The sequence below is a fragment of the Corylus avellana genome, chromosome 5, assembly GCF_965113065.1.
Source record: "Corylus avellana chromosome 5, dhCorAvel1.hap1.2, whole genome shotgun sequence".
NCBI lineage: Eukaryota > Viridiplantae > Streptophyta > Magnoliopsida > Fagales > Betulaceae > Corylus > Corylus avellana.
This window is the reverse complement of record NC_142494.1, coordinates 17,339,250-17,355,543: the sequence shown is the minus strand read 5'-3', so window position 1 is coordinate 17,355,543 and position 16,294 is coordinate 17,339,250. Positions and strand designations below refer to the sequence as shown.

The following is a 16,294-nucleotide window of genomic DNA, read 5'->3' as shown; positions in this document are numbered from 1 at the left end:
AGTAGCTAACTAGGCAGTTAACGGTTGCGGTTAGTAAAATCTACTAACCGCTAAAGCGGTTACGGTTAGTGGTTATTACCAATAACCGCTAACTGTAACCGCATTGACACCCCTATTATGAATGGTGTATTTAATTAAGCAAGGCCTGACGGACCGAAAGACTAGGACTTGAACCTTTTGGCCTTATATCCTATAGGAAATGTATGTTGACCCCCTTGACATTCATGAGCTAATTAGAGAACACATAGCAAAGGATTACAACCTGCCACATCATCATAACTATCCCCTATATTCTCCGCAGAGAATTTGGGATACTAGAGACACATATGGGTGAGAGGTGCATTCCGTTGCTCTTCTGCGAGCACATTTAGCTGGTAGGCAACGTACAATAGAGGACCTCACTACACGGCATGGCTAAGATGCTAGAATAGCCCGAGCGTGCCTAATCAAAGGGTGACACCTAGCCATGTGTTTAGGATAAGGAACACTAGGTGTAAGAAAATAGCAGCCATCCCAGCATGGTTCATTCTTCTCATATTCTGATTTCTTCCACTTTAGCTTTCTTTTTTTACATAAAATTTTTACTGACTTAAATATCAGAGTTACCTCCGGTTTGGGTGTGCAATCAACACCATTAACAATAACCACCAGCATTTGCAAAATGACACCCCTGCCTGCCAAATTGGTCAATCTATAGATGAGCTGTCAAATATTTTCCATCTGACAACTTTGTCCCTCATCATTGCGCAATGAAATATACCCTTACCACTTGGGCGTGGCACCACAAGTTTTCATTTTCAGATCACACCCATGGCCTTGAAGTTGTAAATTTCCTTTCCCGCAGCAAAACCAAACACAGTCAGCCCTTCCAGTCCTTGTGGGCCTCTGTCTGCCAGATTCACATCCAACCCACAGCTTAACTGCCACGTGGACAGCCTGCGCGTTTCTGTACAAAACCAGAAAGAACTGTGTTACTACGGCATGTATGCTCTGACATCTGTCTCTGTGTATGTGTGAGGTCCCTGTCTTTCTAGCCTCCAACTTGTGTTAACTCTCTGGTCTATTCTCTGTTTCTGTCTTTGCTCTCTCTTTAATACACAAACAGAGAGAAAACTGTAAGGGCTTCAGTTTCTTGTTCAAGAGGAGTCAGAAATTGGCTTTTGTCAGGTATATGCTTGTTTCTTTTCCAGTTTCTGTTTCTGGGTTTTCTTTAATTTCTAGTTTAGTTTTCATTTCTACTTTATTTTGCAGAAACTGTGGCCGATTTCTATTTTTTCTTTTTTTCCATTTCTTCTCCCACCAAAGTTTGAATTTTCTTCAACCTTTTGCTTTGCTTTGCTTTGCTTTTTTTATTTGAGTTCCATGAGTATCTCAAATATCCTTTTCTTCCAATATATGTTAGATTTTCTGAAGATTGGGGTTGCTTCTCCTTTTTCATTTCTTTTAGGATAGTTCCATAAAAGGTATGGAAAAAATGATTTATTATTCCTTTGTTTATTAGTTAATTAGTTAGTTGATTAATAAAATAGTTAATTACCTTTCGTTGCTTAAGTGTGTTGCTTTAGTGGGAGTGTGTGTTACTGTTGAAAGACTCTGTTTTTGAGACAGAGCTCGTCAGTTGATCATATCTCAAAACTGAAGCTCTCATCTTTCCTGTTTCACAGTAAACCTGGGTTTGGCCTGCCATGAATCGTTGCCTTCCTGATTGGAATTTTGAGGTTGATCTCCCTGTGACCACTCAGAAGAGATCCATGGGGTCTGTATTCTGTTTCTCTCTCTCTCTCTCCCTCCCAAAAATATTGCTAAGTTGCTCTTTGAAATCTTTTTGTTCAAGAAATAAAGAGTTTAGAATATTTTTGTTTTCCCTGTTAACATTTTGTTGATTGGGGTGGCCGATTTTGCAGGCCAGATAATGAGTTAGTGGAGCTCTTATGGCAAAATGGGCAGGTAGTCTTGCATAGTCAAACACATCGAAAACCAAGCCTCAGTCCTAATGATTCAAGTCAGAAACATGATCAACCATCTGGGTATTCAAGCAATTTGATTCAAGATGAAGAGAATGTGTCATGGATCCAATTCCCACTTGAAGATCCCTTCGAGAAAGATTTCTATTCCAACTTGTTCAATGAATTGCCACCTTCTGATCCTAAGGAAGTTGATAAGCCAACCAAAGAAGACAAGCTTGTTAAGTTTGGTGCTTCTGTTGGTCCTGAATTTCCTGGAAACTCCATGCCTCCTCCACCCGGATTTCTGTTTCCTGAATCAGCCCAACAAAATCATGATTTAGCAGGTCCTGCAAAAGTTGTGAATTTTTCTCAATTAGGATCTTCAAGTGGACAATATGGAGGGAAAAAATCAGTTGGTTTGAGTCAAACGGCCGAGGTTAGAGAGTGTTCGGTAATGACAGTTGGATCCAGCCACTGTGACAGCAACCAAGTACCAAATGATGGCGTTGGGACTTCTGGTTTTTCTGCTGGACCTGTTAAAGGAGATTTTCAAGAGAAAATACCTCAGACTGAGAACCCGAAATCGGACACACTTGAACCAACGGTTACTTCATCTTCTGGTGGATCAGGAAATAGTTTTGGAGGAACTTGCAGGCAATCTACAGGTGTCAATAGCCAGAAGAGGAAGGGAAGGGATATGGAGTCATCAGAGTGCCAAAGTGAGGTGAAACTCTCTTTCTTTCTTTTTTGATAATAACCGGGTTATCCGGGCTTCGCCCGACTAGATCCCTGAACAAGAGCTTTTGCCCGTGGGCTTCTCCCCTGATAGATCCCTGATCAATCAATATAATTCGTTGTTTGCACTCAAGAGGTTGAACCTTATACCTAATGCTTCCCGAGGCATTAGAGCCAAGTAACTTACCACTCTGAGTAAATGTGTTGGGGTTGAAAGATCCCTTATTACTCTTTCTTTTGACATCATTTAGTTTTGTTTTCTGAATATGTCTAAATATGTTTTAGGCTGCTGAACATGAATCAGCTGGTGGAAACAAACCAGCACAACGATCAGTGTCTTCCCGCAGGAGCCGTTCGACTGAAGTGCATAACCTCTCTGAAAGGGTAAGAAATCTGGAATTCCCTTGCTTGTCAAAGTATTAAGAGTTTGTAAACTGCCACTATAACTTACTAATCTGCTGATGCAGAAACGGAGAGATCGGATCAATGAGAAGATGAAAGCATTGCAGGAGCTCATACCACACTGCAACAAGGTGCATTTTTTGTATCAATTGCCTGCCACCAAATGTGAACAACTATTGAAGTTCCTGAGAGAGAATGGTCAAGCTGTGTTTATTTTTCTTCAACACAGTTATTGATCCCCCCAGCCTTCCGGCTCTGATGAATTTTAAGGATGTTTGTTATCTGTAGAAGTACAAGAGATGACACTATGTAAATAAAAGTTAATTAAGTAAACACAAAATTGAGAATGTTTTGATGGATAATAAGAAACAGAATTATTCCTGCATTCAAAGTTAGAGATGACATCATATGAGAAGAAGAGAAAATAAAGCAAAATGGCTACACATTGAAGGTGGCATTATACTGGAGAAAGGTGTAAAATTGGGGGCAGAAAGAAAGGAAGAAATATCTTCACTCAAGGCTGTACGAAAAGTTATCATGATGAGTCTCTGAGAAAATAAAGCAAAATGGCAAGAAAGATTCTTTCAACACATTCCTTGACTGTCAGCATAAAGCTCTATTTGTGTCTTCAGCTGATCATCTTTTTGTTGCATCTTTTAATGTTGAATTTGTTAAAACATAGTAGAAAAGGAAAAAACTTTCCATCTCATTTTTCATGAAATTCTAATTAAATTGTTTTGTGACAGAATTTTCCTTATATTGCAGACTGATAAAGCATCAATGCTGGATGAGGCAATTGAATACATGAAGTCACTTCAGCTGCAACTTCAGGTGCATATCACAGAAGCTCATAAAACCCAAGTTAGATTTATTCTTCTTACACATGCAGGCTACTAAACTTGCTGTTTTAGGTAATGTGGATGGGAAATGGGATGGCTCCAGTAATGTTTCCAGGAGTCCATCACTATATCTCCCGAATGGGCTTGGGAATTGGTCCTCCTCCTATGCCTTCTATTCACAATCCTCTGCATTTACAAAACCAGCCTATGATGTGCCAAACTCCAGTCTTGAATCCTGTTAACTACCAAGATCAGATGCATGGTTCTAATTTTTATGAGCAATATGCACGCTACATGCGCTTCCATCAGATGCAAACCGCCTCTCAGGTTAGTTAACCTAACTCAACTCATTTAATTAAACAGGTTAGATTACTCAACCCTAACCCACTAATTCCGTAATGGGTTTGTATTGGGTTCACGTTGGTGTCAAAAACTGTCAGCTTTTGAAGAAAACCATTTGACTTTCTTGAACTCAAAGTAAGAAACTAGGTTTTGTCATTGAAATAATATTTGATCATTTTCATATTGCTTTTGTGGTGTAGCCCTTTAATGTATTCAGATTTGGTTCCCAAGCAATGCAACAGAGTCAAACAGAAGCATCCCCTGTGACGAGCAATGGACACTTGAATGGAGGAGCCACAACTAATGATGCCGCACCTGTTTTGTAACATTGATATCAGGGAATGTACAATTATAAGCAAAGAATGATGCTGTAGTTTGGTGAATTATAGGTTCTCCATTTCTCATTTCAAGAATTGTTCTTAAAGAAACATTCAAACCATAACTTGGGGATAGGGATATTCAAGTGGGCGGTTTGTGCATTTGCTTTCCACCCATCCGCATGGGTTACAGGCAAATTTTCAGCTCTCAACCCCGAGCGAGCAGGTACCATATCCACTGTCCATACATATGTCGGGTGGATAGCGGAATATGGGTAGGCAACCGCCTTGGTCTACCTATATATCTGAAAAAAATAGTTGTCTTATTGAGATTTTATTTCTGTGTACTTCATGCAATTTAGTATTGTCTAATTTGGCTAGGTGGTTTGAAATGTCACTCAAACACTAAATTGACATCATGTGTCCACTATATATCCAGCTATGGACATTAGTTTAAGGCAACTTAAGTTAATTCATTTGTATAATTTTATTTTTTTCAGAGAATATAATTCAATTCTCAACTGTATTTTGTAGGGTCTTTTTTCAATTTTCTTGTATTGTTCAAAATTTATAAATAGATAAGAATTGAGTTTATAAAGATTTATATTCTCCAATATTTTCAATTCGCATTTTTATATTACAGTGTTTAGTTAAAAAAAAATTTCAACACGACTCATAAACTTAATTCAAACCTAACATCAAATTCATAAATTAAGATTGAAAATTTTGACTTAATTAACTAAATTATAATCAATTTATATAGTCTTATATAGATTAGATTTATTTATGAGATTTGAAGAGAGAAAGGGATGAGTGGTTGCCTTATCTCAATTTACAACCTATGAGGAGTGAGTGGTCACAAGGAACCCGCAGGTGCAGGGGTTTGCCGTTTGCCACATAAATTCCTTTTTCAGCTCTCAATGATGAAATAAAAGTGACTCCATGATATAAATTTTGATTTGACGGCAATGCTTTTCTGACGTTAATCTGTTAATCAGCGACTTTGAGCATGCTTCTCAGATGCGTATGGTCCCCCACTACCATTAACACCACCGTCATCTCTTACCAGTGGATATATGTTAAAGCCAAACAAGTATGACTCTTCCCGTCACCAAAAGGATTTGCACTCAAAATGCTGCTGTAGGTCAAACCCTAGCTGCTTTTTTTGGCTACTCATGTAGTCGGTTTGTTTGGGGTTGATAATTTTATCCTTGACGGGGATGATATTCAAAATTCAAGTTTGTTTTTGAGTTAGAACTTTGCTAATGTAGTTGCTGATATTAGACTTAATTTGCTCTTTTTTTCTTTTTGAAAAGCTGTAAAAATTAGAGTTAATTACCTTTTTAGTACCTAAGTTTTCAAGTTTTTATTTTTTTCGAGTTATATTTCAATTCGTATCACAGATGATACTTAGCTTATGGGTAAATACTAATTTATTACTTTCATTACCATTCCGTTAGCCAAACTAATGGACTGTCATGGGAGTGGTTTCGACCACCCCCTATGGCCGGTCAGGTGGTGGTTCGACCACTCCCATGGCCTCTGAGGGTGGTTTTGGCCACCCATTTTTGGCCATTGGGGGTGGCAGAACCACCCCCTAAGAGTTTTGAAAATGGTTCGGTCACCCCCAGACCGGCCACAGGGGGTTGTCGGAACCACTCTCATGGCAGTTTGTTAGTTTGACTGATGGAATAGCGACAGAGATACTAAACTAGTATTTACTCATAAGTCAAGTATCATTTGTGACACGAATTGAAACATAGGTGGAAAAAAAAATATATATATATGAAAACCTAAGTACTAAAAAGTTAATTTAAAAATTATTAAATATGTCAATTTTCGTGCACATTCTTTAGTTTGACATGTCCCCTCTTGTGTGGACATGTCAAAAAAAAAAAAAAAAAAAAGATAGGTTGTTTCTTACCTCGTATTTGGAAGCATTCTCAATTGGTCTCCTATTCTCATTTCATATTGTCAAATTTTAATTCGATTTTCTTGATTGATGTGTTAGTGTGGATACAATGCATTGATTATACGATCGAAGTTTTCATTCCTTTAAAACATTGTCAAAAGAAATGATGTGAAACTCAAAGACTCCTTATGACATTGATTCTAAATTCTGAGAGTATTGCGAACTCAAATGTAAAGTGAATACCACTTTAATACATTTAGGAGTTAGACTTTACTGTTGTAACGACCCCGATGGGCAAATCAATTAACCAGTAATTGATCACATGGTTTGTCTCCCAACCCTATCCCTCACGGGACAGTACTCAGATATTTCAATCTCTCATAGACGAGAGACCTCAGCGGAAAACTTTCTAAACTATAGGAAAAAAGAGCATTACATACACAACAACACATTCATACACCAGAGTAAACAAAATACCTCATAATATAAAGATAATCATCAAATGTACTGGTCATCCGACCATCATCAAATAAGGTTTCAACCCATAATATAATTGTCTTAACCAAAAATCAACAAATCAAATCCTAAGTTTAAGCAAAGGTAAAGAGATAACAATCTTGATCATGTCTGCTCGGGTAGTTCATCCATCAGTCCACATAGAATGTAACCAACTGGATCTAAGTCCTCGAAAATTACTCGAATCAAATCATGCGTGATCACCCACGTCTGCTCCGAAGGCATCTTCCTCTAAGCTAACTAAACCGCACAATTATTTGTAATGGAAGGAGGGAAAATATAAAATAAATGGGTAAGTCTAAAGACTTAGTGAATGTTAACGCATATAATGCTCATGCCAATTTTTGTAATGAACTCTGGTTTTTATAAAGTATGCAACAGTTCCATAATGACAATTTTATATAGATGTGATATAGATATATGATATATGCATATAATATAAAGTAACAGTCATAGTTCAACAGTATGTCTACCCGAGATGTTACCACTTCTCAGCAGGGTTAGCGCTGTCCCAAGGGACCTGTAATACAATGACAGTGCCCTAAGCATCTTCCTCCGAAGGCATCTTCCTCGAATCAAATCATGCGTGATCACCCACGTCTGCTTCGATGGCATCTTTCTCTAAGCTAACTAAACAGCTCAATTATTCGTAATGGAAGGGGGGAAAATATAAAATAAATTGGTAAGTCTAAAGACTTAGTGAATGTTAACGCATATAATGCTCATGCCAGTTTTTGTAATGAACTCTGGTTTTATAAAGTATGCAATAGTTCCATTATGACAATTTTTCATAGATGTGATATAAATATATGATATATGCATATAATATAAAGTAACTGTCATAGTTCAACAGTATGATCTACTCGAGATATTACCCCTTCTCAGCAGGGTTAGCGGTGTCTCGAGGGACCTGAAATATAATGACAGTGCCCTAGGCATTGTACGCTACTGTATATAACACTAGCGGCACGATCGAGTCCGACCTTAGGTGGCCCACACTGCTAATGATGTCTGTCTTGTAGTGACCACCTGTTAAGGCTGCATCGGTCACAAAACAACCATTGGATCCAAGGTCCATATAACACACACATTTGACCATAAAGTTAACATGTATAGTAAGCCCATGTCCATTATACCACACGTACCGGTGTACCATGTCATATGATGAATTTATCTTGTACGTATTTTACATGCATACTTTTACAAGTTTCACTTTGTTAACATATTCAGCACAACGTTTTTCTTAGAAATGCTAAAGTTCATGTGCAACAAGTGTAAATCGTGAGAGTTATAAATATGTATGTTTTGATACACAAAATAGACGTGTAATCATGGAAAATAATAGCGAGCATTATGTGAATTAAAACTCACCTGGGTCGATTAAATCCTTCGACTACTCCTTCAACACGTTTGGGTCCTCCAAATCTATGGAAAACCTTCAATTAGTCCTAGGTCTGACTAAAACAACCTTAGAGCATGAAAATAGGAGCTATCGGACGGCCCACCAAAATAGCGTTCCCTATAACGCTTCTGACTGTACGCCTAAGCTCGATGCCGTACATCCGCCCAGAAGGTTTCAGGTAGAACCTTATTTTGTCTATTTGTCCTCCAATCCTCCCAAATCGATTTCTAAGGCTACCAAAAGGCTTTCTTAGACTACTTATCTCAAAATAATTTCCCCATGCAATAGAAAACACAATGGAATACTAAGCCCAACTCTAAACAAGATTGATGGTATAACATGTCTAAAGCTTCAAACCAACGTCTAAGCTACTTTAGAAAGCATTAAAAGAGGATAACGATTTAGAAAGAAAAGTTAGGCGCAGAGGGTTACCTCTTAGAAGCAACCTTCAAGAAAACACATTGCCTTCTCCACAAAACACACAATCTCACAAGAACACACTCACAAAAGGGTTTCTGGGAGCTTGGGGCGAGTTTGAACGAGAAAAGGGCGAGGGTATGGTTAGTATTTATAGAGGAGAAAAGCTGGAGACGCTCACCAATTCTTCCGAAAAGTAGCAGACGTTCGGTACTATTGGAACTACATTCGGTACTATTTACCCAGCGGTCCGAAGATTGTATCGTATGTCCAGGTATTATCCAGAGGTTTTCCAAAATGTAACGTATGTCCGATGGTCCCCCATCGTATGTCCTTGTACTATTTGTAGGCGTACATATGGTGGTCCCCCGTGTACGTCCTCTACTAACGACAGGAGTGTACATCCAGCAACCCTGGCGTATGTCCGGTCAGAAAGTCTAAAATACCCAAAGTGCCATTCCAGCTGTTCCTAGTGACCCAAAACCAAAATTAACCCTCTAACTAAGCTACCTAAGCTTAGTTAATTATTTGGGTCACTACAACTGCAATTAAAATTTTCAATGTGTTGGGTGATTATATGTAGTATTGTGAGAACTTCATCCTCAAGAAAGAATCCAAATCCTTTGACTAGATCAAAGAGAAATTTTCACTTAAGATAGATTTAATGGATTAGTTATTCTCAATACATGGCCATTGCATTTTAGTAAGAGTTACTAAAATACTACATACTTGATACTTGATGAAAGTAAATTTCACAAGTAAGAGAATAATTATGTGAATTAAATTGAGAATTCAAACATAAGAGATAGTGAATTAAAGTGATTGTTTAATTGACTTTAATTCAATTACGCAATATTTCGTGGAAGAATCCAACGATCAAATAAGAATTGTACTTAAGAGATTAATTGGTTAGTTAAAAAAATATTAACTAGAGTTTAAATACAAATATGTACTGAAATTAATTATAATTAATAGTAGTCTGTGACTAATCATGAGAAGACCAATGTCACAAGCCTATTGGAGCTATTTTTTTCTCCCTTGAGTGTTTTTTTATTTTTTATTTTTCAAGCTGATGTAATTTGATCATGGTGACATGAGTGAGAATCATATTCTTGATCACTGCCATTAATAATCCCTTGGTGTTTAAATAATGGAGCTTTTCTAGTGTTGTGGATGATATTCTTCTTTTTTCTTCTTTTCAAAGTTGTAAGGCTTTAAAAAGTTTCTCATTGTGCCAATTTTAGGGCACATTGGTTTGCTAAATGGGCCGCTTTCAACCTTGTGTTTGGAAGCATTCCCAAAGGATCTTTCATTCTCTCTTCCATTCGAATCAAGAATGGGAATGATCATCCCTCTTGTAACATTTTCCCACATTTGATTAGGAAAAAAAATGAGTGCCTATAAATAAGAAGCCAGTGGAGGCATTAGATGCACTCTAAGTTTAACATTCTCTTAAGAGAGCCCACACTCTTTGCACATCTTTAGTCATTGAAAGAATACCCTAAGGTCTCAACAATCAAATGAAGTGGCCAAACCCCAACCCAACCCCCCCCCCCCCAACAAGTTAGTCTCTTCCTTTTGTCTCTTGCTTTATTTATGTTGCATGATCTCTCCATTATATTTTAAAGATCGATTCATGGGATAATTCCACTGCGCATATATGATGCACATAATCCCACTAGTAGATAGCGTAATAACCTAAACCAACATGTCATCGTTAATAATAAATTATTAGCATCAACATGATCATCATTCATAATAAGTTATCAACGATGACTTAGGGTGTCATCATTGATCGAAGACAAAATATATCGTTGGTGATAACAATTAATTTTGACATGAGTAGTCACCTATTATAATAGAGAACAACTAATTCTTTACTATGGGTGAAAAAGTGGTTACGGTTAGTCACCTATGCGGTTAGTAAAATCCACTAACCCCTAGCCAGTTAACCAGCGATTAACAGTTAATAACCGCTAACTGCTTTTTTTTTTTTTTTTTTTTTTTTTTTAAAAAAAATGATGTCGTTTCATGTATTTTTATATGTATAAATATAATATGGGGAAAATGCAGTTTACCCCCCTGAAGTTTCAGGAGTTTTTCAATTTTAACCCCAAAGTTCAAAAATTAACAATCTACCCCCCTGAAGTTTCAAAAATTGGCAATTTAAACCTTCCGTTTAATTTTTCCGTTAAAATTGACAGAAATCTATGAAATTACATCATTGCCCTTAGGCTTTTTTAAAAAAATTTCCGTCCAATTTAACGGAAAAATTAAACAGAAGGTTTAAATTGCCAATTTTTGAAACTTCAGGGGGGTAGATTGCCAATTTTTGAACTTTGGGGTTAAAATTGAAAAACCCCTGAAACTTCAGGGGGGTAAACTGCATTTTCCCCTAATAATATATATTATATAATAGGAAAAATCCACTTTATCCCCCTGAAGTTTTAGGAGTTTTTCAATTTAAACCTCAAAGTTTAAAAATTGGCAATGTACCCTCCTAATGTTTAAAAAATTTTCAATTTAAACCTTCTGTTACTAATTTCCATCAAATTGGACGGAAATATATGAAATTACGTAATTACCCTCAGGCTTTTTTAAAAAAATTTCCGTCCAATTTAACGGAAGGTTTAAATTGAAAATTTTTGAAACATTAGGGGGGTACATTACTAATTTTTAAACTTTGGGGTTCAAATTGAAAAACTTCTAAAACTTCAAGGGGTAAAATGAATTTTACCCTATATAATATACATAAAGGTGGTTAGTGCTAACGGTTAGCGGTTAGCGGTTAGCAATTTTTCTTAACCACCTTCAAAAGTGGTTAACAATTAGTGCGGTTAACAACCGCCCGCCTTTTCACCCTTATACTTTACATCATACAAGTATTCGATCAATAAATACATAGAAAAACAACACCCACATTAATCAAAGTTCTAAAATAAACTGCATAGAAAATGGCAAAAAGAAGTATCAACATATGTTTGTCTAGATATAATTAGGATATTGAAATCTACCATGACACAACAAAATGATATTCCTAGGAGCAAATAGGAAGGAGCAAGAAACAGCAATTGGTATTTAAATATTGTGCTAACAAATCTGAAACATGATAAACATTCTTCCAACAATAACAACATTTGACAAGAAAAGAAAAGGAAAACAATAATAAAACATGTTTCTTCAAGCAACTGACAAGACAAATCGTCTCAATGTCACATCGTAGGTAAATGAATAGCAAGTAGTAGTAAGAATTGTCAAAAATCAGCATGTGATTCCCAATATTGTCCAACAAAATATAGTTTGTGCCTTCACATTGCTAGACTGTAATGTAAAAGTTGTAGATAATTTTTTTATTTTTTTGGATGAAAAATACTTGTACATGTGATCATCCAACGCACCGAAAAAAGTACATTGAACAAGATTTAGTTTGTTTATGTATGAGTATGTGCAAATGCCAACATGCTTCCACTCTTCACTCTCAAATTGAGTAGATAGAATCATTGAAGCTATTTAGCTGTCAAATCACTATTTATCTTAAAAGTTTTAGCGGATAGAAAGAGATTAAACGATTTTTTTTTTTTTAAAAAAAAAAAAAAAAAGAAGGGAAAAATTCATTTTACCTTCCTAAAGTTTTAGGAGTTTTTTTAATTTGAACTCCAAAGTTTAAAAATTGGCAATATACCTCCATAATGTTTCAAAAATTTTCAATTTAAACCTTTACTAATTTTCGTTAAATTAGACGGAAATTAAAAAAAAAAAAAAAAAAAAAAAAAAGAAGCTTGAGGGTAATTACATAGTTTCATAGGTTTCCGTTCAATTTGACGGAAATTAGTAATGAAAGGTTTAAATTGAAAAATTTTGAAACATTAGGAGGTACATTGCCAATTTTTAAACTTTGGGGTTCAAATTGAAAAAACCCTTGAAACTTCAAGGGAGTAAAGTTGATCTTTCCCTTAAAAGAAATAAAATTTTTATTGGGTGGTAGTTTGATGGGGGATATGTGGACTTTCCCAAAGTTTTATAATGTGACATAAATATGAAAATAGTTTCTAGTATTTTGTGAGTAATTTGTGTTTGAAGTTGTTTGTTAATATTTTTTCTCCAGCCCAAAATGCGTGATCAAACGAACCCGCTAATCTTCCTCTAATTATTCCGCTAACCTTTCTACTTCCTGCTCTGTTTCCGCCAATCGCTGCTTCGTGTGGCACAACTCCTTGTAATTTTCCCATCCTTTTAACACTGACCGAACATGTCCGTAGAACTTGTGTGAAAATTTGTTCCTCAGTGTTGTCAACCCTCTTCTTCACTTAGTTTTTGTTGCATCTTATTTTGCAAAAGGAAGATAAAATTTAGGGGAAAATGCAGTTTACCTCCCTGAAGTTTCAGGGGTTTTTCAATTTTAACCCAAAAGTTTAAAAATTGGCAATCTACCCCCTTGAAGTTTCAAAAATTGGCAATTTAAACCCTTCGTTTAATTTTTCCGTCTAAATGGACGGAAATCTGTGAAATTACATCACTACCCTCAGTCTTTTTTAAAAAAATTTCCGTCCAATTTAACGGAAAAATTAAACGGAAGGTTTAAATTGCCAATTTTTGAAACTTCAGGGGGGTAGATTGCCAATTTTTGAACTTTGGGGTTAAAATTGAAAAACTCCTGAAACTTCAGGGGGGTAAACTGCATTTTCTCCTAAAATTTAATTAAATAATTTACGCATGGAAGCCAATTAGTCAAATACATTAAAAAAAAAAAAAAAAGATTATTATCAAATAAACATTTTAGTTACGTATGTCGTTTTCCTTACAGTTTGGAGTCACAAAAGACTCGATCGTCTCTCCTCTGCATATAATAGATATACAATTAATGTATACGGTCAACAATTATAATAACTAGCTTATAAGTTGCGCTATGCGCTGGATTCTTTATTATAATTTAATTTTAACATTTAAACACAATATTTTTTATTATAAGTTAAAAAGACGTATAAAAATATATCTCACCTTTTTAAATAATAATAATAAAAAATTAAATCTTTGTTCATGTAAGTATATATGATTTAAAATAGATATGGTCCTTAAGACATGTAGGGGAGGAGGGAGCAAGTTCCCCTCCCCCATCCCCCTACTCCCCTCTTCTTTCCTCCCCCTCCCCTTCTTGTTTTTTTCATTTCTTTTTTTGGTTTTTTCGAACAGTTAAGTTGCTCCATTCATCATTTTCTTATGCTGCGCTGCCTCTGTCCACCCTCAACCATGCTACACCGCTCTTCGCCTCTCCAGAATCGGTTGGGCTTTTCACCTCTCTCACCTTGACTGTTGTAGCTGTTTGCTATTTTTTTATTATGTTTTTTGTTATTGTTTTGAATAAGGGTTTGACTTCTCCTTAGATCTGCTTTTATAAATGATCTTTGGGGTGAAGTATTTTGTCTTTGGGTCGAGGAGGATTAGTTTCGATGTGAGGGTTTTGCTCTTATGGCCAGAAAAATAAAAGTTGAGAATATGGGCTACCTATGTATTAGATTGAGTCTGTCTAGAGTAGATCTGTTCTATAACTAAAATTTGGACATGAGTTAGCGGATGTTGAAGTCGTAAATAAGGCTTGATTGTAAGATTTTGTGTTTGTCTCTATGACGTTGCAACCTGATAACTTTGGCTATGATTTATCAAAACTTTCTGCTTTCTGATGTAAGGATTTTATGCTCTTAAATGAATGAATATGAAAGATATATATATATATACATATATACCGGTTATATATATATGACGACTTTTTTTTTTTTTTTTTTGAGAATCCTAAACGTATTAATACATAATAATTTGATTTATATTATTTGTTTCTTTATTTGATTCAGACATTAATAATACTTAACTTATTGAATAATTTATTATTTATATATGGAAAACTCTTGAAATATAATTAACGCAATTAATGATGCTAATTAATGACCGGTTTTTTAAGAAAAAATCGGTTTACTTCTAAAAAAAAAATATGCCTTAAAAAACCAATTTAGCATTTAAAAAATGAATTCACTCCACATATCGCAATTTTAAGATACTTTTGGAGGGCTTTCAGCTTTTATATATATATATATATATATATATATATATATATGATTTGGTAAAGTAATTTGCTCATACTCTATATAAAAAAATAGAGTTACGAAATAAATATTGCACGTGCACTAGGGCCTAGGGGTCCTTGGAGATCCAAATGGGGCCTAAGTTGTCAGCTCACATGGTTTGCTAGTTTAACCTTTTAACCTTATCCCTTCGGTCACTGGGAGGCCATGACATATAACAATCCCCAGGCCCATGCCCTCATCATTGTCCCCTCATAATGGTAGTTAGGTTAGCCGAAAGATGGTTATCGGTTTAAGGACGCAAAGTACCCTTGCTTTTCAAAAGTCATATAGCCCTAATTACCAATAATGACAATTAGTCGATAGATCCCTCATATATTAAGATTGAAGTTCTCAGGTTTTTGTATTGCACTAGTTTAATCGATCGAAGTATACATCGAATTAGTTGATCATGAGTCAATCGAAATTTGAAGTGTAAGGTGCGCTTTATAGCACTGAAAGCCCATTGCCCATGTGTGTGACATAGGTGGTGTTTCCAAGGCTCGACCGCTAGCTCTTTTCTCCATCACTCAAGTTATAGTTAAAGTGAAGAGGATAATTTATAAAGTATTGGCCTTAATATTTCTATTCAGTGTTTGACAAAATTTTAACCAATTCATACACTTAAAAATTGTGGATTTTCACCTAAATTTTTGGTTTGAAATAAAAAATGTAAATATTAAGTTTTTTTTAAAAAAAATATTATTTCTTAATTACTTGAAATACTCATTTATAAAATGATAAAAAAATTATGTTATTATTTTAATAAAAGAGTTAAATACACTTAATCCCCCACAACTACTAGCTACTTTCAAAAAAGCTCTACAAATTGACAGGTGTGGCACTTGAATAAATCAAAATAATATTTTATGGCAAAAATGCATACCCTATTAGCGTTGATCGTTAGAATTGATAGAAAACTCAAATTTGACCGAAGTTTTTCAAAAATACTCTCAATTTGACTATTGAAAAACCAAATTTATCCTTTATAATTATTAATATGTATAAAAAAAAAAAAAAATACCAAATGGAAAGGGGGAAGGGGCTGGCCATGAACCACCCCAACCACCTTTGAGGGTTTGAGGTGACCCACGAGCCATCCCCTCCTCCTCGATTTTGGGTGGCCAATCTACACTCATGGGGTGGTTCCGCCACCCCTTTGAGTTGTGTTGCTCTTTTTTCTTTTCTTTCTTTTTATTTTAAATTTTTTTTTTTTCATTTTTGGATTTTAATAAATTATGGGTATTATAGGAAGAGAGATAGAATAGTTTACTTTCTATTTAACCTAACTGTCAAGACTAACGGAGATCCTTATATGCGACAAAATGGTAGTTTTATATATCTAAGTATCAG

The 16,294-nt window shown here is 35.5% G+C and overlaps 1 protein-coding gene across 2 annotated transcripts; it reads left to right on the top strand.

Annotated features, from left to right (window-relative positions):
* Positions 1-798: 798 nt before the first annotated feature.
* Positions 799-5,179, top strand: PIF4 (phytochrome interacting factor 4). Of its 2 annotated transcripts, none has more exons than XM_059595832.2 (8): positions 799-1,167; positions 1,665-1,756; positions 1,905-2,670; positions 2,967-3,065; positions 3,149-3,214; positions 3,849-3,914; positions 3,995-4,249; positions 4,465-5,179. In XM_059595832.2, the coding sequence occupies exons 2-8, from the start codon at positions 1,686-1,688 to the stop codon at positions 4,588-4,590; spliced, it is 1,449 nt and encodes a 482-aa protein (XP_059451815.2). In that variant the 5' UTR covers positions 799-1,167; positions 1,665-1,685; the 3' UTR covers positions 4,591-5,179. The 2 variants fall into 2 exon arrangements, with proteins under 2 accessions (XP_059451815.2, XP_059451816.2); XM_059595833.2 differs by lacking the exon at positions 799-1,167 and adding an exon at positions 1,384-1,463.
* The last annotated feature ends 11,115 nt before the right edge of the window (positions 5,180-16,294 follow it).

Bases quoted from the DNA above. Each gene is read 5' to 3' on its own strand.
- PIF4 (XM_059595832.2), top strand. From the start codon at position 1,686: ATGAATCGTTGCCTTCCTGATTGGAATTTTGAGGTTGATCTCCCTGTG. The intron at 2,671-2,966 runs GTGAAACTCTCT...AATATGTTTTAG, and splicing joins CATCAGAGTGCCAAAGTGAG to GCTGCTGAACATGAATCAGC. The intron at 4,250-4,464 runs GTTAGTTAACCT...TTTGTGGTGTAG, and splicing joins AGATGCAAACCGCCTCTCAG to CCCTTTAATGTATTCAGATT.